Genomic DNA, 25576 nt, shown 5'->3' on the forward strand with positions numbered 1-25576 from the left:
CGCCTTCTTTTTCTTCTTTTTTCGTATCAGTATTGTTGCATTACAATACATTCTGAAAGTATTAGAAAAATTAAGCAATATTAAAGAATGAAAAAATCAAATAATGCTACAAAGAATGTGCAGGGTAGGAAAAAAATAAACCACAGTGTAAATGACTTTATTTTCTGTATTTCAGAAATGGCTTACAGAACAGTAATCTACCTTCTAATTGCCTCTTTGGTTCTGCAACCAACCGAAGGTAAGTAATTCTTAATGTCTAAAAGTATACTAAACATTTCCACTACCATTTGCATATCTAAATTGTTCCCTACATCTGTATTGCAAATTTCATATCGCTCAAAAGTTATTATATTTCAGAATAACTTCCGCTTTATAATCAACGGGTTATTGTTGCTTTTTTCTCATATATTTCTTTTTGTAATTTTTAGGTTGGTTGTACGAAATTGGTCTTGGAATCGCCGGAGCTGTTGCTGCTCCATTTGTCGCCCCGATAGCATTGGGAGCAGCTGGATTTGGTGCCGGTGGTATTGCCGCCGGAAGTGCTGCCGCCTCTTGGATGGCTTCATACGGAGGCACTGTTGCGGCTGGCTCTGCTCTTTCAATTGCTCAGTCAGCCGGTGCCGCAGGAATAGGATTGGCGGGAAAGGCAGCCGTAGGGGCTGCTGGAGCGGCAGTCGGAGCCTTGTATGAGAAGTCAAAATGTGAAAATGGCTGAGAGTAATTTTCGACAGAACAGTTGCAGCGTGTTTCAAAATTAGACCATTGCTGAATAATCTTTGACAAATTGTTACAATTTAATTAAAAGTTCTTGGACTGAAATGAAAAGAAGACAATCATACTTATAATCTAAGTAGAAAATTATCTTTAATCGTGTCAAAAATAAATTTTCATACACAAGTAAAACAGTACTTTATATCTCATAAACAAAACAGATATATCTTAAATACACGTTGTAAACTTTTGATTTCGTTTCATTATTTGTTAGTTTTGTTATTATTGTTGATGTATTTTATGTCTACACTAAGTTTCACGGGTCATGTTTTTGCATTAAGCTATTTTCTATTCCTGTAAGCAATTTACCTTCCCCCCCCCCCTCCCCCCCCCCAACACACACACACACCCGTCCAACGTTACAGATGTAAAGTCAACATTTGATGTAAATATTGATAGTGCCGGATCCCGATGTGACCTAAATGTCAACACATAAAAACGCACAAAAAACCTGTTATTTTATGTGAACAAACGTGAATATATTTAATAGTATAGTTTGAAAAGAGTTATCTGAACTTCCACATTTTCCCGAAGCACAGAACACCCCAAACACAGCCGGAGTTTCTGTTTATAGAACCTACTGCATACAATGACTCCTCCCTGGGAAAGTTAAAGGTTTTAATAAAATCTATAAGAAGATTCTTTCGAGGTATAGAATGCAACCAAACAAAGTAACAGAAGACTCGGGCGGATTGAGACTGTTCATGACAGGTAATGAAACGTGGAACATCCTTCCTGTCCCCTAACACCGGCTAAAACGGAACTTCATTATACATACAGATAGAATGGACTCCATAATCTAAAAGGACCAGAAAATATTCTAGCATAAAACTGCTGTTCTTGTCACTTTTCGGGGGTGTTTTAACAGGAGAGAAAACGTGTGTTAACAGAGAGATTCTCGCGCTCGCGTGCTGTTATAACACTTTTTTATAAATGCGCGTTCCGTGGCAAAGCGTAAACGCCATTCGGCCCCAAAACGGATAATTCAAAACGAAATGACGTCAACGTAAAAAACAACTCAGACATTCCCGCGCATTTCGTGAAAAATTAATGAAGTTGAGAGACATTGTATCTATTTATCAGTTTTTACGCGTTTTATGCTAGAATAGCGTTAGCGCATGTTCATTTCGTGTGATAACGTTTGCAGAATCCCTCGGGATACGTTGGTACCCTCGCCCTAACGGGCTCGGGTACCAACCAATCCCTCGGGATTCTGCAGATGTTATAACACGAAAAAACATGCGTTATCCCTACATAACAACACATGTCCAAGTCACACTGACAAAAGTTCTGTTCATACGGCTTTCTAGCTTTTGATGACCCTGTGTGTCCGTTCGGGCATTTTTGTCCGACTATCTTTCCACAAGCCAGCTAGATGTTTGCCCCACCCTCACAGATGAGGGATGAGTGGTTTGCGGGTAGCGACCTAATCAACTCGCGCAAGGAGGCGCCCGATTTACAAATGAAAGAAGTTGTACATGATATATTCGTGTGAACTTGATTTTTGCCTTATTTCACTTTTTGACTGTCAACCAAGTGTTTGTGCTAATTTATTTTGAAATTTATCAAGTCACTAGGATTTTCGCAAATATTTGGACCTTTTGTAATCGTTTACACTACTCCATCACTATTACATGTATTTTATTTATTCATGAAATGAGTACTGGGAGATGATTTTAAAAACGCAACTGAGTTGTCGATGGTAGATTTGAGATCGACTGACTCTCGACAGGTTGGCTCGCAGACGAATCAGAGAACGCAATGTCTGACGACATAGTCATCGGCAATATTTTTACATAATACACATGCACATGAGAACTGAACCACTTAATTATTAAATTACTGGTTAAGTTGATAAAGTGTTTACTAAGAGGTGGGCTGGTTTAAGCAAAATCTTTCAATGAAGCTCTGTTGTTTTTTGAAAGGAAATACATAGGCTGATTGGAAGACAGAGGTAACCTGCAAATGATTTCTTTAATTACATGTATGTCGGTCATATACCACTTATCAATCTGCTAACATAATTTCATTAGAGGGTTAATACATAATCTATATAACCTGTAAACACTGAAAGTGGTACATGTCGCGTGCAAAATCCTGGTTAAGATCACAGTCGTCATTCAGAAGTTCATAACATGCATTTCAGGTTTCCCTCACATTATAGAAGAAATGTAGCATATAAGTCCAACGCCATTGGTACGGAGGTTAAGTTTCTTTTAATTTGCAGTCGACTGATGGATTTTTAAATGTCGGCACAGTCCAGTGGTTTTATTCATGTCCGTTGCGAAACTTGTTCAATATATTTTATGTTTATTTAGCGTATTATTGAGTTTGCTCGTGACGACATCTGCCGTACGATGTCTTGAAGTGCGTATTCGATCTACTGACAGCCGGATCTGCTTTTATCGAAGACTGTTGTTAAACGTTTCTTCTTTTGGTTATTAAAGTGAGGTATATTCCTGTGACTTTCTTTTTAAATTTCATTAATCTACAAATAATTATATAAATATCTCTTAAACCGACGTATGCATAAACTTACATTTAATTTTATTTACTCTCCTGTTATGAACAGTTCCATAGTTACTTTTGTGTGTTCCTCTGCACGGTCACAAAAACATGCCAAATTTGAATGACATATCTAGTCCTCTAGCTGTTGAAAAGAATAAATTAAACCGCATGAAAATCTTTCAATAAAATCGCACAATGTCTTTTGAAACAGTATGCGACTTGCATAATGACTATACATGTATTTTTCCTATGTCATTTCAAATTACCCATAATACAGCTTGACACACATTAACAATCTTTTCTAAATGGTGATTTAAACTGTAGTGACAGTACATTTAATTAGTCCAGATTTATTATGCATCTTGCCTTAATTAAAAGCACGAAGTAGTAGTATATATCAATTAAGTTCGCTTATTTGTATTACGCACTCTATAAATAGTTTGATTTTTTAATACAAGGACAATTTTAGGAATGTCAATAGATTAAATTAGGTACACATTGCAGCACAGTGTTACGGTGGTGTGGCGTTCTCATCTACCAATAATCACACTGGCCATAGCTTTTAAAGTCTATCAGATCAAATGGTTACAAAGTTGTTTGAGCAGTGAACTTTACGCAGAACAGATGGAGAAATATGGCCGATTTTTTTTTTAAATTTCCGGTCTTGTAAGTATGATTTAAAGGAATTTCTACCCGTTATGTAACGAATAGAATGAAAACGATGAGTGCACCTGGAACGCAAATGTCTCCGTTTCTTAGCACAGGTGTCCATTTAGCTGAGATTTGTGCCGTTTATTCAAACACTGATGTACAGTCCGGCGGGGGAAGGAAATATTTGTCAGTTTTTGATAATATCGCATCATATGTAGTGCTTGTCGGGAACAAGTAATTATTAAAACACTTCTTATCTATAGGGCTACCTCTATAAACAAAGCATGTGTATTTTCATAGAAGTATTTGGGTTTGCTTCAGTAAAATCGGCCGAAAACCTAACGCAACGCAGTTTCGAATGGGTCGCTACGCTACGCAATCAAGTGGATACCGTTCTGTGTCTTACTTCCTGGTCTTATCTCTCATATAAAATGTCGTTCAAGATCTACGTTAACATCAAATTTACCATTAGTGCACACTTAATTTCATTTGGATGTACTTATGGTTGTTTTCCTTCTAAAGTCAAGTTTTCCGCTCAACTAGCATTGAGCATGGCATTATCTGGAGCATTTTCATGTGTCCACAAGTTCGTTAATTTGAGATAGTAAAAAACATTGCTATAAATGAATGAACTAGTTTTCATTTTCCTTGACATGATTCGTCTCCTTGATGTCAGATTATAAGACTATTTCACTGATCGTATGTGTAGATGGAAATATCCAGCTCAGGGATAACTGTTTAGATGGTAACGATGCTCTGTAGAATTAACGCAAAACAATTACCGGAGTGCCGGATATTTCAATCCATACCTACAACCAGTGATTAATTCCTTTTTTGTATGCCATATTTTCTGATAACCTGAAGAAATCAAAGGTAAAACGAATGTGTTTCTTTTAGGTACTACTTTAGTAACGTAGCATATTTTCATTCATAAGTCATCTCACACGTCGGGCGTAAGACGAGTTTTCCAGCATCGATAAAAACATTGGAACATTCTGTACAGATTTTATTTTTAAGCCATTCAGTTAATTACCTGTTACATTAGATAAACTCAGTTGAAAGTGAGTTAATACCTACTAATAAATCATCAAAACTAAGAAAAGATGATACTGATGAACGATTTTGGTATACTATTACATTACCAATGAATGCGCAAGACCGTTTTTCAAGTAACGCACCACATATTCCGGAGCCACACTGGTTTTCTCGTTTGTTACGAGAGCTAAAATAAAACTTCATTTGTACCTAGATCTGGTGCTATTTGGTTTGCAAAATCTTAATTACTACATATTTTTTCTCTTGCTGCCGTAATAGCGATATCAATATGTTGGACTTCTAAAGAAGAATCACGCACAATCATAATTCTTCTGTGTTTGATTGTCTGTTGTTTTTGTTTAATAAGTGCGTTTTTGCTATGTATTGAAAAGCATGCAAACTCGGAATGGTGCGTGGAAAATAACTGTTTTATATCACAGTCACAATTTAACACAGTTTTAATCCAGAAAGCAGTTTATTTGCGGCATCACATATATCATACAATAATATAATTACACTATCATGCGATACATGTATTATGAACATTATTGTGTCCGCTCTGTATCTCCTAAACCCCTTGAAGGATTTTCATGAAACTTGGGTCAAATGATCATCTCATTAAGACGATGTGCAGAACTTATAAGTCAGCCATGTCGGCTCAAGGTACAGGGTCACAACACAAGTCCAAAGGTTTGAGCCTTCCATTTTGTGTCCGCTCTGTATCTCCTAAACCCCTTGAAGGATATTCACGAAACTTGGGTCAAATGATCACCTCATCCATAACAGTGGCGGGGAATATAGCTGTCTTTCAGACTGCCTTGTAACTAACTAATATTAAGTTGATGATATTGTTCGATATTCATTTTTGCTTGAAATTGTTGTTGTTTTCTTGACAATGTCCGCAAAAGTATGTTTAATGTTAAGCGAACACAAAAAAATGTAAAAGTGCAATATATTAGAAATGGCAGGATCAGTATAACGATATAAAACGTTCTAAAGTTATTCTGTGTGAGGTTCTAATGTCTTTTTATGACGGATAAGACTTTGCAAGTAAGACACAGAACGATAACCACTTGATTGCGTTGCGTAGCGACCCACTCGAAACTGCGCTGCGTTAGGTTTTCGGCCAATTTTTCTGAAACAAATCCCAATACACATGCTTTGTTTTCTTAGTTAAGTGGACACCTGTGCTAAGAAACGGAGACAATTGCAGTCCAGGTGCACCCATCATTTTCATTCTATTCGTTATATAACGGGTAGAAATTCGTTTAGATCATACTTTCAAAAGCGGAACTTTATACACTCGGCCATATTTTTCCATCTGTTCTACGTAAAATTCATCGCTCAAACAACGTTGGAACCACTTGTTCTCATAAAGCTATGACAAGTGTGATAATGACAGCAAATTATTATATAACCTGCCAGAAGAAACAAAGCAAGCCTTGTTTTACTTATAGGGAAAACGTACACATATATACCAATCACAGTATGCGTTCAAATGAGCAAACCTTTAATTTACTTTCAACCGCCAATTAGGCTTATACTGCTGTGAAATTGTCGCCCGCCTCTCCATGGGATTTTTAGCGCTCGTGCAAATGAAACGGACATAGCTTAATCTCAATAGATATTTCCGATTTTCAGGTAATACGAGGTCGGCGTTATTGAACCTTTTTTCTTCAGATCGAAGGTATTGATGTTTTCTGAAAATAAGGTATGTGTCCCTGATTTTCAGAAAATAACTATAGCTTTTGTTGCAAATAGCCTAGTGTGACGGGGCGTATAAAAAGAGGTATACTATTTTGGCCTGGTACAGAAATCTGAGGTTCGTTAAGAAAGGAAGTAACGATTAGGTAGGTGTTACTTATCTTTACTTTAAATGAAAAAAAAAAATTGACGAAACAAAATAGAAATTTACAACACTTTATTCAAATTTTTTTTTTTTTTTTACTTTTGAAGGACAATATTGATATTTGACTTAAGTCAGGACATATGATTTTTTTCCGTTCGAATAAATCAGTAAGATATATCGGAAAAAATACTGTAACTGTTTTGTTAACAACGAGTAGGTGAATTTAACATGTACATACCCACAATATTATCCTTGTCATATCAATATATGAGGCGAGCCATGAGAAAACCAACATAGTGGGTTTGCGACCAGCATGGATCCAGACCAGCCTGCCCAGTCTGGTCAGGATCCATGCTGTTCGCTTTTAAAGCCTACTGCAATTAGAGAAACCGTTAGCGAATAGCTTGGATCATATCATATTCGGCGTGCTATAATCAGAATACATCGGTGCAATGCATTCAAAGAATGAAATAATTTTTGGCAATCTGTCAGAAGTTATGAAAACTGAAAACTATGATAATAAACCGACATAGACCAAAACTGTGTTTTAGTTAATTTACTGTATATTATGGTAAAATAAATATCTATTTTTCAATTGGAGTTACTTTGTGCACAGAATTTAATATTTTTCTGTGTACCAAGAGGTAATGAATAAATGAAATAATTATTTGAAACCCCATTTGAAAATTTATTTCAGTGTCATAGATGATAGAAACCCTGAAATATAAAAGAATGATTCTATACCAATATCAACAATCTATCTGCTGTATTGATCTTTTAAAGGTACATGTATTCAATAGCCACTGTTATGTGTTGCACACTTGCAGTACGCTACATCATAGTACATGTAGTCAATTGCCATATAAACTACTTAATTAAGTCTTTTACTTAAAACGAAAGTATTAGCAAGTGCTCAAATGTATAAAATGTCATTTAAATTTCATTGAATTTTGATGTTTATTGTTACAGAAGAATGGTTCACAAAGCAATAGTTTGTCTTGTAGTTCTTTCCTTGGTTCTTCAGCCAGCACATTGTGGTAAGCATATCTCTTCGCAATCTGTCTCGCTTTTAGCCGATGTATATTTTAGAAAGATTGATATTTTTCTACAATTTTTCAATATGTTTCACACATTGAATAAAAGGGATATATGCATATCTAACGTAACAATTTCTGGATATAATGATCGTCAAAAGATTTAAATCCTGTACAGTGTTGAAAGTATTGTTTTTCGCTATCTTTATCTATTTTTGTTACAATTAAGGTTGGCTTAACACTGTCGGTTATGCTGTTGCCGGCGGAATCGGTGGTGCAGTGTTGGCACCAGTCGTGGGCCCTGTGGCTGCTGTAGCCAGTATCGGCGGTATCGCCAGTGTCGCTGTCGGTGGCTTGGTTGGTGCCACTGTAGGAAGAGAAATTGACAAGCAGCTGGACAATGAGTAGAAATGTGGGTTTAAGGAAAATGTAGGATAATATTCATCAAATTAGCAAAAGTAAAGTTACATTTATTTCAGTTCTACTGTGACCAGTGTTGAAATTTTGCAATTACGAGAGCTCTGTTAAATGAGATTATCTTTATGAAATTACTTGTGTTCTGTCAGGAATAGAATATGTGCTAAGAAAAGACAAAAAGCACCTTTCCTTTTTGCAAAGACATAGTGATGTTCATACAACATACACTGTATAATAAAACTGTTTTTTTTCACACTTCCTTTGCAATATGATTTTAAACATTTTCTTTTTTTTTTGTTTTGATTTCCTCTCTCGAGTATTTTCTTGAAAATAGCAGATATGATAAAATTTTAGCGATCTAAAAGAACGACATCAAAATTACTTTTTCATGATATTAATTCTTTCCCTGAAATAAAATCTTAAACACATAAATAGTTTATCATTTCCCTCGTAGAAAATGGTTATTGAGCATTACAGAATTGTACTGGCCGTGCATAATACCAGGTTTAAAATTCTAAAACAATGTAATCATTTTTGATGTTTGGGAGAAGACCCACCTTCCAAAGCAATAGCATGAATCGATGGAATGTCCAGTTCATATGTTTTTCTTGCTGATGTTGTCTTCTTTCCAAATCAAATTTATTTTAGGTTCTTCCTGATCGTGGTACTTCTATAACTGGATTTACACGTACATGTTTCTCCTAGCCACGTGTTCAACAACTTTATCCTACCTTCGTGCGAAATAAAAGGCAAACTCTAGGGGTATAATACATTTTGCTTTATTAGGTTAGTGACTAAATAAACTTGTCCTGGACATGTAAAATATGAGACCATTTTTTATCCTATTTTGACATAAGTATTAACAATAATAACAACTGTATTAACAGCAATAATGTAGCATAATTGAAATAATATGTAGAGAACTAAAGTTTACAAAGACTCACCTTTATTCCTTTTCCAGTCAACTCAACTCAACTCTTCACTTTATTAAAGTGGTTGTGTCTTTGAAACCAAACTGACTAATTACGACAAAAATGTTTACTGAAACTTAATTGATTGCTGGTTAAAAATATGCAAATATTTGCTATTCATCATTATGGTAAAAACTGTACAGTCATTAATTAGTGCCTACGTGACTGTTTATTCAAATTAGGTCCCCCTCTCAGATTATGAAAACCTAATGATATAAAAAATATGTTTGTTTCAGTGTTAATTTCTTTCAACGAGCGAACATTAGGTGCAATATTTTCAAAAGTGCCACTCCTATAGATTTTAAGTGTGATTTCGATCTAACAATCATGTAAAACAAACAAATTTTCTTTTTAGCTCACCTGAGCCAAAGGCTCATGGTGAGCTTTTGTGACCGCTCAATGTCCGTCGTCTGTCGTGTGTCGTGCGCCGTGTGTCGTGCGTCCGTCTACATTTTCTAAAAAACCCTTCTTCTTGAAAACCACTGGACAGAATTACATCAATCAAACTTCACAGGAATGATCCTTGGGTGGTCCCCTTTCAAAATTGTTCAAAGAATTGAATTCCATGCAGAACTCTGGTTGCCATGAAAACCGAAAGGAAAAACTTTAAAAATCTTCATGTCCAAAACCGCAAGGCGCAGAGCCTTGATATTTGGCATGTGACATCATCTAATAGTTCTCTATGAAGATTGTTCAAATTATGCCCCTGGGGTGAAAAGAGGCCCCGCCCCGGGGTTCTATGAAGATTGTTCAAATTATGGCCCTGGGGTGAAAAGAGGCCCCGCCCCGCCCGGGGTCTCAATGAAGATTGTTAAAATTATGCCCCTGGGGTGAAAAAAGGCCCCGCCCCGGGGGTCCCAAGTTTTACATAGACTTATAGTACAGTAAAATGGTGTAAAAATACTTCAGAAAATGGGAAAAGCATGAAACTTGGTACATAACTACTTCAGGGCAAAATACAAAAAATGAGCATGAGACCCACTCCGAAAAATCCAATATGGCCGAAAAATCCAAGATGGCCGCCATATATGTATATATTTTCAAAAATACATAATATTATATATAAAATTTCTATTGACACTTACAGTCATCAGTATAATAAGCTAAAACCACCTGCCTGAATAAATCCAAACATATTATATTAACAAAATACCGCTCTTCCAACAAAAATGAAAAAGTTGTCTCCCTTGGATAAAATGTGCTATTAAGCAGAAGAAAAGTCATAATACTTTTATATGAATCAAAATTAAGTATATAATGGTAACTGGCATATCAGAATGTTAAAATGGCAACAGTCCGTGCAGAACTTACAAAATTTGTAAATAATTAATTATAAATACATTTCAATCGGTAACTGGAACCCACAGGACCGACCTAAATTTTTCGAATTATCGGTATATGAGTGATCGAAAAATATTTAAAGGAATTTGTTTGGGACCTGACGATAGATTAATTGAAGAATGGTGTTCGAATTATCAGAGTTTGAGCAAACGAAGTTTTAGTCGGGAAGTGTTATTAGTGAATAAATGACATTGGTTTCACTTTGTCATTAGTTTCGTGACTCAGAATTTGTAAGTGTGCTGTATTCATTTCAATTTTATTACACTAAGAGAACTAAGACACTTAATAAAACATATAATTCATTAATTATGTTAGTGTGATAGACCATTTGAACATCCCTGGCCTGTCAGATCATCATGATTTTTTTGGGAAAAGTCATTGCCGGTTGATCAGCGTAATCAAATTTACATTTGAAATGTCCCTGTAATATTCTGTTTTTGTCAAATTGTAGCACATTGTGCCATAAAAATGGTTTTATAGTTTAATGTCATAAGCATATAATGTACAGTCACTAATGCCTTGATCACTCTCAGGCAAAGACCATAAAGATCATACTGCTTCCTGAAAATTTTGATGCGGTGGGGACGGGGACAAACTCGAAAAATGTGGCAGTTCTAAAGTTCTACGCGACGTTTTTAACATCCTTGCCAGGTTCTCACGGCGTCTAACCACGTTCACACTAATTTTCTTTACCACGCGCTTCTTCACGTCCAGTGTGTTCTTACTACATTCTTAGTACGATAAAGTCAGATTGCACCTCTCGCTTACCATGCTTTAACTATATGCTTATAAACCTTTTTACTGCATTCGTGGGCTACTTATAAATACTAACGCCAAGCGCCTCTTTTTTTTCATTTCTTCTGCAATTATATTGAAAATAATTGTGTCCGCATCTACACTCAACAACCATAAAATTACAATAAACGACGCCCCCCCCCCCCCCCCCCCCACCCCTGCCCAACGCCCCAATGAAAAAAAAAGAGCAGTCATATAGAGAGACTGCGGTGGAAATAAGAAAAAGCAGGGGTGAAGGATAACGGAGGTCCAAAAGTCCCCTACAAGCTGCCAGTGCTGCTGATCCATGATTATGTGGCAATTCCTGATGATGTTCGAACCCATTGCTGATTGAAAACGAAGTGAGGGGAAATTGGATCCAGTTTTCATATTAATTTTCAGAATCTGAACCAATCATGGTGAGAACCTGCTGCAAACGTGACATAGATGTGTTAAGAACCGAAAGAACGTAATAATACCTTATGCGGTATACTAAAATGTGCATTCACGTACATGGTCATAGCACACAAGCTAAAATAAGTTGTAGTAAGAACTCCATTGACGAGCAAGAACGCAATGATAACCCAATGACAGCGCAGGGAGCGCGCCATGCAGCCTTTCCCGTCCGCACCAGGCTTGTACTGTGTCCTACTAGGTTTAAGTTAATCATTACTAACGTCCTTCCTGCTTCCTGATCAGACCGCGTTCTCACTACTTTTGTTTTGAACATGTCCAAATTCGACCGCGTTCTCTACACTCATGAAGACCATAATTATTAATTTATCATGTTCTTATCGGAGTCTACTGTATTTCTTTTTACATTGTACAAGTTCTTACTGCGTCCTGCTAGTTTTTAGACGTAGTGGGAACGTGGCTGAGTGTAACGGGGTATAAATTGAGAGCAGAATCTATCATTTCTACAAAAAAAATGTGCTCTAATACCAAATTTCTGGGCATTATACTGAAATTAAAAAATTAAATTAAAATGTGAGTACTTGAGGATTTTTCTAATGAGCACATGTACATTCGAAACAAAATTTTTTAATACCAGTTAAAATACTAGTTTTAAGACAAAATATTATCTATTTACCATTTGTACTTCCAGTTAAGTATCCAATGTAAGAATAACACTGTCTTTTCAAACAAAACTAAAACCCGTACAGCTCGCGCTTACCGGTGAAAACAAGCTTTTAAATGCATTTTCTACATCTTCCTACAAGCAAACTGTTCGTATTATATTTCTGGGGTATAAATGGAGGCTTTCGATACCTTCTTACAGCCAAAAACATGTCAAGTAGCTTGATCAACCATCTGTTCACATATAGATTAGGGCTATAATGTGCATTCCGCATCGTCTGCTACACCCTTGAACATACTAAACAAGGTTTCCCATTAGGTCGGGGCACATATGGGTGTCGGGTGTTCTATCACTTTCCTAAAATTCCTAGTCAACATAAATAAGGCTGACCAGAGAGATCTTTGATATATTGGAACCTTTCCAATAGGTTTGGTCTCAAGTACCCGATCTCGTACCAATAGCTCCTCAAGTGCATTTGCAACCTCGATAAAAATCTGTCGAGGAAGACGTAATTTGTCAAACGTGCTGAAATGCTCTGCTCTGCCTTATGCAAGTTAACTAAAGTTGTCGACAATCTCGTGCTTGTGTGTACTGACAAGAGTATCTGAACATGTACCTTATTTCAATTCAGCTCACTATTCAGAGTAATATATTTCACAGAATAGTTACTATTTAGTGTTGTCCATGAAAGCAACCTTTTTTTTTTTTTCAAACCTTACTCTTCTTTGTTACACATTAGCAAATTTTTTAAAGCAGACATTGTGACTGCGGGTGCATAATAAGGAACATTATTTCATTTGATCCTACTAGTCCGTCGCTATAATCTATTTTTGCATTTCGAAAGTCCCAAACGAAAGGGGAGTTGGTCGTACTTGGTGTCAAAGAAACTACAATTTTATATACAACTAAGTTAATTGACTTTCACATTTCTCCTATTAAATTACCATCTATAAACAAGGTTCATAAAGAAGTCTTTAGAATTTGCAATTTGAAGTTATTTAAGAATCTGCCATTTGCAAATGATGGACCGACATACAGACAGACAAAATGATGTACAAGAGGAGAAACTAAGATGACAAGCATGTTCTCAATTTGTCCCTCTGTCTATGTAAAATTTCTCAAGAAACAATCTCTCCTTGTTTTGAAGAAATGCAGGATGACACTTTGTGTCATATTCGTGCACTATTTTTTTGGCCACGCAACAACTTTTGTTGCCATAAAGGAACAAATTTAAATGACATTGGCATTCTCTGCATTGCCATCTATCCATGTACCAGGTATCATGAAAAATTCCCGCTGTATTTCAAAGTTATTGCAGTATCCCACTCTGCATGGCTGACGTATTGACATGCATAAAAGGGGCAACCCTAAGCCCCATCTGGCTAAATACTGGTAAGGGAATAACAACAATGTTTCAATATGCTGCTGTGGAGGAATTAAAGTGAAAATAATATAATTAAAATTCATATATAAAACAAAAAAATTCTTTAAAATATGAAAACTACACAATGATAATATTAAACTAAGTTTTAAAAGGTTAGATTTTTTCCGTTTTCCCTGGGGAAAAAGAAAGAAACTAACATCATTTGAATTGTTATTTTTGCATTTGATGCAAATTTAGGATTATTTTATTAATACATTTATATTTAGTGGGATTTTGGGGGTGAATGTAAAAATAATGACCTTTCATTAAATCTTTTAAGGTAAATATGAGTTTTGGCGGCCATTTTGGAAAATGGCCGCCATATCGGCCATCTTGAAAGATATCAAATGGGTCCCATGAAAAAATGTTTTTAATTTCTTTAATAAATAGCTGTGCCAATTTTGGTGCTTTTCCCATTTTTTTGAAGTATTTTGCATTTTCTGTTACGAATTGTCGCACTAGTATACAAAAAAACTTTAAAATCTTCCTGTCTAAAACCACAAGACCTGGCCTTTGATATTGGTATGTACATTTCTTTGAGGTCCTCGACCAAATTTTTTCAAAAATTATAGCCCTTGGGTGAAAAGAGGGCCCCTGCCCCGAGGGCGGGGGTGTCTCAAGTTTTTTACATAGACTTATATAGGAAAAAACTTTAAAAATCTTCTTGCCTGAACTGTAAGGCCTATGCTTTTGATATTTGCTATGTTGCATTGCCTTGTGATCCTCTAACACAAAAAATTCAAATTATGGGCCCCCGGGGTGAAAAGAGGTCCTGCCCCCGGGTCCCAAATTTAATATAGACTTATATAGGAACCTTCTTTTCTGAAAGTTCAAGGTCTAGACCTTTGATATTTTTGGGTTTTTAGTGTTGCCTAGTGGATGTCTAACAAAATTATTTCCCCGGGGTGAAAAGGACCCGGCCTGGGGGTCACTTTGTTATATGAGTTATATAGAAATAAATACCTCAAAATTATCCCGAAACATATTTCCTAGACTGTTTAATTATAATTACCTGATGACCTCAAGTGATCAGGGGTCACTTGACTGTGACCTTGACCTACTGACCTACTTTCTTGTTTTTAAAGATACAGTCTTGAAATTTGGATGACATGTAGAGTTTTGCACACCGATCGTAAAACTGACTTTCATTGACCATGAATCATATCAGATATGATGTCAGATAATGAACGACTAACAAGGTACTACATGTTGTTATTTATACAAAAAAGTCATTTTTCCTAAAGCGAGTTTTTGGTAGTGTCAGTATGAGTCAAATGACTCAACAGCCCTAAACTGAGTTCATGAAGTGCAGAACAAAAATTAAATGAGAAAACAATTGGTTGAAGAAGAACGTATCCATTAATCAACTTAATCAACTCTTACATCACGGCAAAACATTAAAGGATAAAGTGATTGCTGAGTAGTAAAGTCAATGAAAACAAAGCTGTGATGTGTCTTTGTAAAAAAAAACGATCAAACACAATTACTTGTAAGATGGGTATGTATTCCTTTTGTTATTTTTTAACTTAATTTCAATTTACTTGTATTTTATGTGTTTTGAAAATTTTGTACAAAAATGGAATGACAAATTATGTTATTAGTATATATAACATTATTTAATATTTCAAAACAATAGCCATTTGTCATTCTGACTAAACAAAGTACAATTATATAGTTGTTAAAAATATTCTCCTGGTCTAAAAAAATGTGAGAATGAACTTTATAAATAACATAGTAAACAACGGTAATACGTGTGTGTGTGTGTGTGTGTGTGTGTGTGTGTGTTTTGTTTTTTAATAATTGCATGTTTTCCAAGGTATTTTTCATCCATAATTGGTTTTGGTGAATAATCATAATGCTGAAAACTATTTGCTTTAAAATACAAGACAAAGAAATTTTACCATACATTTTTCACTAATCATAGCATTCTTGAATTATTCGTTATATTCAATTTACAATAAAATTTAGAATATTTCTAAATTTCTTCTTCCTGCGGTTGCTTTTCATGTGACATAACTTAACTTGTTTTTGTAGACAAAAGAGATACGAATTATTGCATTCTAAAGGAATCCGTGGTGTCCTAAGTACAACATCCCATGTTATTGTTTTAAAAATTGCTGTATTTTAAGATTATCCGTGCATACATAAAATAGGTCAGTATATGACGTTTCACGTAAATTCCAAGAGAACGTGTATATGCACAAGTTTGGGTGTATGAAACAGTTAAGATATCATTATTTGTGGTAACTGGTTTTCAAATGTAAAATAAACAGTCTTTAGAAAAAAAGATGAAATTATTATAATGCTTACATTTCTATAGGTTGGATTAAAACCACGAAAGGAAGTTTGTCAGATGTTTCAATTATTATATAATAAGACGTTTTCCAAATGAAAACTGTATCATTCTTTGACCGAAGTTGAAATAAATCAATATTTTGTCTCAGGCGAAGTATAGGATAAATCATGAATGATAATTGAGCCGCACCATGAGAAAACAAATATAGTGCATTTGCGACCAGCATGGATCCAAACCAGCCTGCGCATTCGCATGTTGTCCTCTAACGGTTTCTCTAATTGCAATAGGCTTTGCGGCTCAGTTATTTATTTTTTAATTCCAAATATGTGATTCAAAATTGTTATCCTCTTCATCGTTGATTACTGGTTTTATGATATTTGTACAAGATTTTCACTTTTTCTTGGAAAATTGACCGAAACTTGGTCTATAGATGACAAAAACTTTTGCGATATTAACATATGTGCACATTTATTGAGACTCAGGTGTCTCTAGGACTAGCGTCCTCTTACTTCAAACAAATATTTAATTCTAACACGATCCGATTCATTTTCCTGAAAAGAAGGCTGAAAACAGTGAATTATTATTCAACAATTCAAAAATCATTGTTAGCTGCGCCCTCGTGATATAATTCCTTCGCATCTGAACTCCAAACAATGACTTATTCAGCGACAAATCACTAAATGAGATATATTATTCCTTAAATAAAACTATGTAATTTATCATTTTGTAAAACCTGTGTATCTTTATTTGTTTATAGACGTTTACATCAGTCATACTACTGTAACTAACAGTTCGTTGTATATAATTGTAAAGCAGGGCAAAAAAAAGAAAAGTTTTTTTTTTGTTTGTTTCTTTTTCTTCTTATTTTCCGTTTGAATTAAGGGGTTATACCAGTTACGTTGAAAATAGGCTCAATAACGTCATATTTCCGGGCCCTTTGAAATCACTGGATACAGTAAATATATCCTTGTAGGGTTCACATCAAGCCGGTCCTAAATGGCTTAAGGGTTTTGCATATTTCAATATCTTTCATCTTTGATGAACTGACTTAATCAACCGAACCTTTTATTGCTTTGTTTGGTTGTATTCTGTGCTTTGAAAATTGATACTTTAAAAGATTTTATTCAATAGGTATGCAAGTAAAATATATATTATCTAAGTACATTATCTGCAAAAAGATAAATACTTAGAGCAGGACTGTTGCATATCTCCTGTCTTGTATAGGCTGTATACCTTTTTAGTTTCTCCATGATTGAGATTGGTGCATCCTTGTAGCACATGATATACTGTCTTGAGTATATTCTCATTTGCTCCCCACTTTGTTCTAGCAAATTAATGCATCATGGCAAGCTACCTACCGGTAACTAAAATAATGTTGAAAAACGGTGCTACACCATTTTTTAAAAGAAAAAGATACAAACAACATTTTACGATATGAGAAGCTATTTTTTTCTTTTTTGTATTTTTATTTCCCTCATTAAGATGATGTGTACCACCTTTAACATATGACGGGATATATAATATTTACTAGAGCGTGGCGTCGTAATGAGACCTTTATTGAACGTAATCAATAACAATCTTTTTCATCATGTTTACCGCTTTAATAGACGTTTTGCATGCGGTTTTCCTGTTGGATTGTTACTCTTATTTTCCTTTCCTTTCACTATTATATTTTTACTAAAATGGTTTCAATAAATGTCATTTAAAGACACTTATGCGACAAATTATATTAAGACCCGACTCTCGGTATACATGTATTTATAAAACTGTACCTAATAAAATTGTAAACGTTTCATTATATTAATAAGAGGTTATGACACGAATACACATACACACCACACATTTGGTGTTCAGCCATTTTACAGTTCTTGTTTTGATTTTGTCTGATGGAGCAGGCAGAATACTCCATAACGGTTACTTGTAAATGCTTATAAGGATTCAGCTGTTTTCCTATTTGTGTTTTTGCCTGCTTTACCACACCCTTAACACTATGTCTGTTATTGCTTTTGCTGTCTTTTGTTGCCATTAAATATCGTTTTGATTGACCTATCCCAACCATATTTATAGTAAAATATGTTCCGGGGCCACTCGAGCCAAGGTCAATGTCACTGTTACTAACAATGCTTCAAATTCGTTTTTTACAAATAAAATCTGAAAAGTAGATCCCTCGGAAGCACCGAGAACAAGGCACACAGTGAAAATTGCAGACTCGCTTTGATTGAGTCTGTTCATGAGCAGCATTGGAAAATGCAACACTGCCCACGCCCTCTAGCACCGGCTTAAGCAGTATTCAGTCTTCAAATCTAAAAGAAATGAAATCAATGATCTCGAAGGACCAGAAAATATAACACTGAAGGACCAGAAAATATAACACTGAGATTAAGTCGGGGCGACATTTTTACGGCCGCCAATCAGCACTTAACAGTGACAGGAACTAATAAGTATTCCTTTATTCCTATATATGCAGTTTGTGTTTTAATTGTTTCTTTGCTTAAAACCTTATATGTCCAAAATCATGTTATGCTATAGATTGCATCATTAAAAACTTTTACTTTAATCTTAAAACTACAAACGAGACATGAACCACCAGAAACAATTTTTTCATTTCTCCAACTTTATGTCATATAATCCATATGAACTTTTATTAAATTATATTCAAAACCGTTGCAGAGTATACCATTGCAACATTTTGCTAGAAGTTAGGAGAAAAATGCCAAATATACCAGTCCTGGAAGCATGCAACTTGTCATCCATCATGATTCATGCACAGGAGCTCGGAGTCATGATTGTATTTTTCCTGCGTTGTTTTGCCTTAATACCGTGACCGAGTAACCAATACCCGAGTTTGTGAGTATTTTTTAACCCTTAGCCTGCTGGCGGCAGATGATTCTGCCTTTGCGACCAGTGCAGACCAAGATCAGCCTGCACATCCCCTTTGAGTAATAAGTGGTACTGTCCAAATTGAAAGATGGACCAGTCCATTACAGAAATATAGCAGGGTAAGGGTTAAAAGTAGAGATTATGGAAACTTTGGATTGTATTCGTCAATGCCGTAAGCTCCGTCAATACATAAAGTCCAGATATGGCCGAAAAATCTGCGTTCCTGACCTCGAGCTCCTGTGGATTCATGTATAAATTTGAAACCGTCGCAGTGCTTTATCTTTGGATGATTTTGATTAGTTCTCAAAAACACATTGTTTAGGTAAGTCGCTGTAATAACCACCAGAATACATGGAAAGGTAATGATCTAGGTCGAAAAGGGGTCATAATTCTGCTTGAAAGATTAACCTTTTTACTCATTTATTTTCAGTTTTATATTCATTACTACTCGGTGAATCTGCATAACTTGAGGACACTTTCGTTAAGACTTTCCCACATTCAAAGTGAATATATAGGCCTTTCCCGATTATAGAGTGAATCACCCTATTCAGTTTCAGAAATAAACTGATAATCATGTGAGGTTTTGTGTTTCTATCTTAAATACTTTTTTCATAACAAGCATTTTCAATTCTTTTACCAAATCAAGGAGTAAAACTTTTACTGAGTCAAGGGAGATAAAACAATACGTGAGCAAAGCTTATGTGCTAACTGATATGTATTTGAAGTTAAGTGATTCTAGCTGATTACATTTTTGAATTATAACCATTTTCATATTTTTACCAAATCAAGGGGCAAAACTCTACTTTTACTGGGTTTATGGGGGATAAAACAATATATGAGCAAAAGCCATGTGCTAAGTATTTACGCATGGACGGACGAACAACCGGACGGACAACACCAAAACAGTATCCTTTCGCCTTCGACAGGGGATAATTAAATTGTTTCAGCTAAGTTTGTTTTAATATTTTAGTGCATCGACGCTTACATGGCATCTGTCTTAGGGTAGCTACGAGTCCGAATTCAAACATAAGCTCTCCAATGTGATGGTTGAACGCAGAAACGTCGTAACCTGTATTGCATAAAGAAGGGCATACGACAGTATCCCGTTCAAACTTTGAATAGCTTTTCAGAGTAGAGCAAAAAACTATCATTATAAGGCATGTCTACCTAAAAACATCAATGCGACAACAGGAGATAAAAGGTCATGGTAGATTTCTCGGAAGCACGGAGCATCCCAAACACAGCCATAGAGCCATGCATCGCAAAGTAGGCCCACAACAAACAGAAGCTGTAACGGAAAAATATTGTAGACAAGTCAAAATGTAAGCTCTTATTTTTATTTCAAATATCCATTCCACGTAATATCCATTCGTGCTTTCGTCTGAAATGATAACAATGACAGAAAAATTATTTTTATTGTTACTTTGACACATGTTACTGCTTGATAATATACATAAGAACTGCAACGTTTTATGTTTTGACCAAATAATGTATATACATCTATATATTATCTATAAGTACTAAATCAAACACGAGTCTATATTATAATGGCGATGATAAACATATTTATTGACTATTTTATAAGATGATCGCTTTTGAATTACAAATTCATATGATATATGATATCAATATATAATTTGCCATGAAATAATTTGTGAAGCGATGGTTTGTGTATTTTGTGCGGCGTTCCGTGTGGTCCATACCGTTTGGAACATTTCTCCTCAAATCTCGATGACACAATTCGCGATGATTAAAGCTGAAAGCAAGATGAACAAGGGAATTATGAAGTATTACCATGCAATACAAAGTCCCCTACTGGAAGGCAGGTAATTTTCTTTACCGCAGTATTACATAATGAATTGATATTTGTCAATGATTTATTATAAACAATATTGTACTATATATATAATATGTTATATCATATTTGGATTAAAAATTGCATAAACAAAAATCTACAGTTATTGACTGCCTATAACATCTATAAATATAAAACAAAAAAAAATTCATTCCAATTTTCATTATCATTTTATTCTTAAATTGGTAGGAAAATATGAGAACATGTAAGAAATCATATTCAAGGGAAGTGATTCTAAGAAAATACACCAACATTTTTAACTGGGTTCATATGACACATCAGCTTATTTTAAAATATTTTACAGACCGGACAAATTAGCCTTTTGACCTTCAAATATGACCTTGACATTTGAGCTAATGGTCCGGGTATCACAGATGACACACTGTCTCATTATGGAGAACATTTGTGTCAAGTATTATTAAAATCCCTAAATGGATGACAGCGTTATGGACCAGAAAGAAAAAATCCTTATTGACGTTTGACCTCCAAATTCCAAGTGTGACCTTGACGTTTGAGCTAACGGTCTGGGTGTTGCGCATGACATGTTTTTTTTTCTATTATGGATACATTTGTGCCAAGTTCTTGAAGTAATATTGAAATCCCTTTAAGGATTATTGAGTTACAGACTGGACAGGAAAAAAGCACTGTTGGCATTTGACCTGCAATTGTGGCCATAACCTAACAGCTAGGGTCTTGAATTCGAGCATGAAATGTTGTGTCATCCTGAGAAATATTTGTGCCAAGTAATATTTAAATCCTCTTTTTCATGACAATGTTATGGACCTTTAAGGAAAAAGCCTAATTGACCTTTGATCTCCGAGTGTGACCTTGGCCTTTATACTATGGTTCCGTTCGTGCGCACAAGAAAAACAATTAACAGAGTTAGCCATATAAATGGGATTTGAATGAGAAAATGGTTTATGTAAAATGTGTAATCAAAATATAACAGAAACTGAATATTATTTCCTTTTATGTTGACAAAATATTCGGACAATCGTAAAGGGCATCTTGGTCACCTATCATGGCCTTCTTTGAAAAAGTTTAATTCTCTCATGTTTTGTACGAATCAGAAAAATAATTTAAGAAGTTTTTGAAATACACAAAAACACCATTGGAAATTCTGTTTCATGAAATATTAACTTGCTTGTAATATAATTATTTATTTGTGCCATACTTCACATTAATTAAGTGTGCTAACTAAAGAATCTGTTGACCAGCCAAAATTATTGATACAACAAGACCTACTTGTTTCTGAGTGAAGTGTAATCATAGTTCCATATAATTGATCGATTTTACTGCCAAAATACAGGAGTCATGATTATTACAAAGTGAAGCGATTTTGACTATTCCATTCTTTTCTATCTAGTGGATTTTTACTTAGAAATGAGATATTTTGACCACCCCGTCACTTCTATCCAATGTATCATTTTTTAAACTAGGGGGACAATGTCTAGGAAGATTTTTAGCGTCTCCTATCAGATATATACCGTGTTAGATCTAAACCACGAAGGTGATCGAGAGGACGTTAACTGAAACTGAAATGGATACCTGTGTAACTGAATCATAAGTTATGTATGTAATTTTTTCCTTTTTAATACCTTTATTAAATATTTTCCTTTTTAATTCATTTTTAAACGCAACCTTTACAACTTTTTAACAAGGGCGTAGTGTAATTACTCAAAACTGCGAATAAATATATTTGGTTCGGCATATATTATGTTTTATTCATTGTCTCTAGTGACTGTTCAAAATATGTGTGTGCGCAAAGTTATCTTAAATAGTAGAAACTTTGGAAGTTCTAAGCAAGTCCTTTACGACCTGCATTGATAAACCGAAGGTGTAGATTTTAATTTTTCTCTTTTATATAGAATTGTTCTGTTGGAACTTTGCTGAGATTTTTTCTTCGTATTGTTCCAATAAACCGGGTATGAAGTCTTTGGACACTGCAGAGGATGGTATGTTGTTCCGTTCAATAAACGAAAATCTTTTAATGACAGAAGTGTTAGTAATGTATGTCCGAGCCGGTAGAACGGCATATCTTTGACTATTAAGTAGTCTTAATCTTTAAAGGTTTTAAAGACGAGTTCCGAAGAATAGTCTGAAAAACACTTTATGTTAGAAATTGTTAAACGTTGTATCAGAACACAGCAGTTAAGTATTGTGGTTTGCGGAGTTATGCCAGCTGCATTTTTGTTATTTTCCTTGAATGTTTATTTGGATTTTGGTTACTTTATTGTGTTTTGTGACTGACCAGATGTATCATAATGATATTTTTATGTTATAAAATTTATTGTACAACGCTATCGAATATTTACTTGTATAAAGATAGGCGTTTGATAGAAATAAAGTTTCAGTTTGAGATTTTTTAAAGTGATGAAGTACATCATTTTAAATGTGGTGATGTTTTAATACTATTATGTGAACATTAACGAGACATTAATTAACTACAAAACGTGAGAAAGAAACGAGTCACAATGACATTACAACATGAGAAAACATAAACTTATAAACATAAAACAAAAGGTAAATAAAAAATGCCCCATGAATTATAAAATCTGAGGTGTGTGTATGTGGGGTTGGATGGTATTTTGTATTGTTTTGTTATACTTGATGTTTTATTAATTACTTCACTTACTGAAGCAGTTAGAAAGTAAAACTCTTAAAATTGTATAAAATCGTGCTTGAAAGAAAACCAATCTTCTCATTTTATTTCTTCTATTAATTGATGAATAAGACATGAAAGAAAAATAATCTATTACTAGCTGAATGTGCAGATGGAAAAAAACTTGCTGTCGGGTAACTATTTTGTGGTAACTCAGCAGAGCCTCGCATTTGCCTAAACAGGTACTCTCCGGCCAGATATTTCCTCCCGCCCCTTCAATTAGTGAGTCTACGATTCTTATATATAAATGAACAAGCAGGCAGAAAGTGAACAAAAAGGGCTTACCTATTGTATTGCACTGTCGTTTGAAAATAATTATAGTAACTAATCTACATATGAGCCGTGCCATGGGAAAACCAACATAGTGGGTGTGCGACCAGCATGGATCCAGACCAGCCTGCGCATCCGCGCAGTCTGGTCAGGATCCATGCTGTTCGCTAACAGTTTCTCCAATTCCAATAGGCTTTAAAAGCGAACAGCATGGAGCCTGACCAGACTGCGCGGATGCGCAGGCTGGTCTGGATCCATGCTGGTCGCACACCCACTATGTTGGTTTTCCCATGGCACGGCTCATATCAGTTTTACTGATGTGGCCCTCATACTTGACAATCTATTGTATACGTATACAGTTCGGACTCATAACGGCTTATAACTGGACTTCACCGTAAGTGTCAGGGAATGTTTGCTTTCTTGCCACTGTTTTTAAAGATCTATCATAGAAAAACTGAAATATTTTCGTTCATGACTTGCATCGAAAATTTGTTTGTTCAGTTACACGTTTCTTTGTTTATAAGATTATTTATAGTTGCCACCGGTAACCTATATAGGCGATTCGTTCGAAAGACTGTTAGTATTGGAGTTGGAGGATAGGATAGTGCAAGATATAGAAATTTCAGAAGTTTTTTTCTGGTTCTTTAGCGTGTCAGTGATAATTTACTTTCGAATACACGGAACTCTTATTCCAAAGTTAGTAATTTTCAGTTAGAGGATTGGCGTCATGAACTCACAACCCACTATGTGGCCATTTAGTACGCTTTGTCTTGAAAAATATCTTGGTCGTATGTCTGTTTAAACAAGATATGAAGTGAGTAGTCCAATATGTAATTCCTTGTTGTTAATGAAGTATGGAATAATGAGTCATATAAGGGTGTTGTAGTTGTGTTTGTTGCTGACTGTACTTAGAAAAATCTCTAGTTCACTTTTATTGTGATTTTTAAGGTTTTACTTTTATGCATTGAGTAAATGTCCACATAAGCATAATTACTCAAAACAGCTTTTCTCATGGTAACTTTTTTCCAAGAATATATTACTTTTTCTAATATGTATCATAACATTTAAATAGTTTATTTTATTTCATTTGAGATGTTATACTAACAGGTTAATACGGTTTTCACAGTTTGAACTGAATATGAGATCTAAAGATTTGATTGTTTATATGAAATAAAGGAGGAACTGGAAAAGTGAAATGTAACCTACATATATCTTTAAACAGGAAATTCAATGTACACTGTATTTATGTACTGAAGGAAATATAAAAAAATGACAAGGACAAATTACCGTCAATTGCCAATCTCAGTATGCGCGTCTCCCGGGATACATATGGCCGCTGCCTCCGCCAGACATATAGCTACCCGAATATCCTGGATACATATGGCCGCTGGCTCCGCCAGACATATAGCTACCCGAATAACCGGGATACATATGGCCACTGCCTCCGCCAGACATATAGCTACCCGAATAGCCGGGATACATATGGCCACTGCCTCCGCCAGACATATAGCTACCCGAATAGCCGGGATACATATGGCCGCTGCCTCCGCCAGACATATAGCTACCCGAATAGCCGGGATACATACGCCCGCTGCCTCCGCCAGACATATAGCTACCCGAATAGCCGGGATACATACGGCCGCTGCCTCCGCCAGACATATAGCTACCCGAATAGCCGGGATACATACGCCCGCTGCCTCCGCCAGACATATAGCTACCCGAATAGCCGGGATACATTACCCGAATAGCCGGGATACATAC

At 35.3% G+C, this 25576-nt stretch overlaps 1 protein-coding gene and 1 long non-coding RNA gene across 3 annotated transcripts in view; one reads left to right on the plus strand and one right to left on the minus strand.

Moving 5' to 3' along the window:
- Positions 1-962, plus strand: part of LOC123547366 (interferon alpha-inducible protein 27-like protein 2A) — a 110437-nt gene extending 109475 nt beyond the window's left edge. For both annotated transcript variants that reach the window (XM_053551619.1, XM_053551618.1), the window contains exons 2-3: positions 176-238; positions 429-962. In XM_053551619.1, the coding sequence (XP_053407594.1) occupies positions 178-238; positions 429-715 (348 nt within the window). In that variant the 5' untranslated portion in view covers positions 176-177 and the 3' untranslated portion in view covers positions 716-962. The remainder of the gene's footprint in view (positions 1-175; positions 239-428) is intronic.
- A 19389-nt stretch (positions 963-20351) lies between these two features.
- Positions 20352-25558, minus strand: LOC128559561 (uncharacterized). Its single transcript, XR_008372464.1, has 2 exons — positions 25103-25558; positions 20352-20409 (listed from the first exon to the last, which is right to left on the minus strand). It is a non-coding gene; the product is annotated as an uncharacterized LOC128559561 (long non-coding RNA).
- Positions 25559-25576: the final 18 nt, after the last annotated feature.

Source organism: Mercenaria mercenaria, chromosome 9, assembly GCF_021730395.1.
Source record: "Mercenaria mercenaria strain notata chromosome 9, MADL_Memer_1, whole genome shotgun sequence".
NCBI lineage: Eukaryota > Metazoa > Mollusca > Bivalvia > Venerida > Veneridae > Mercenaria > Mercenaria mercenaria.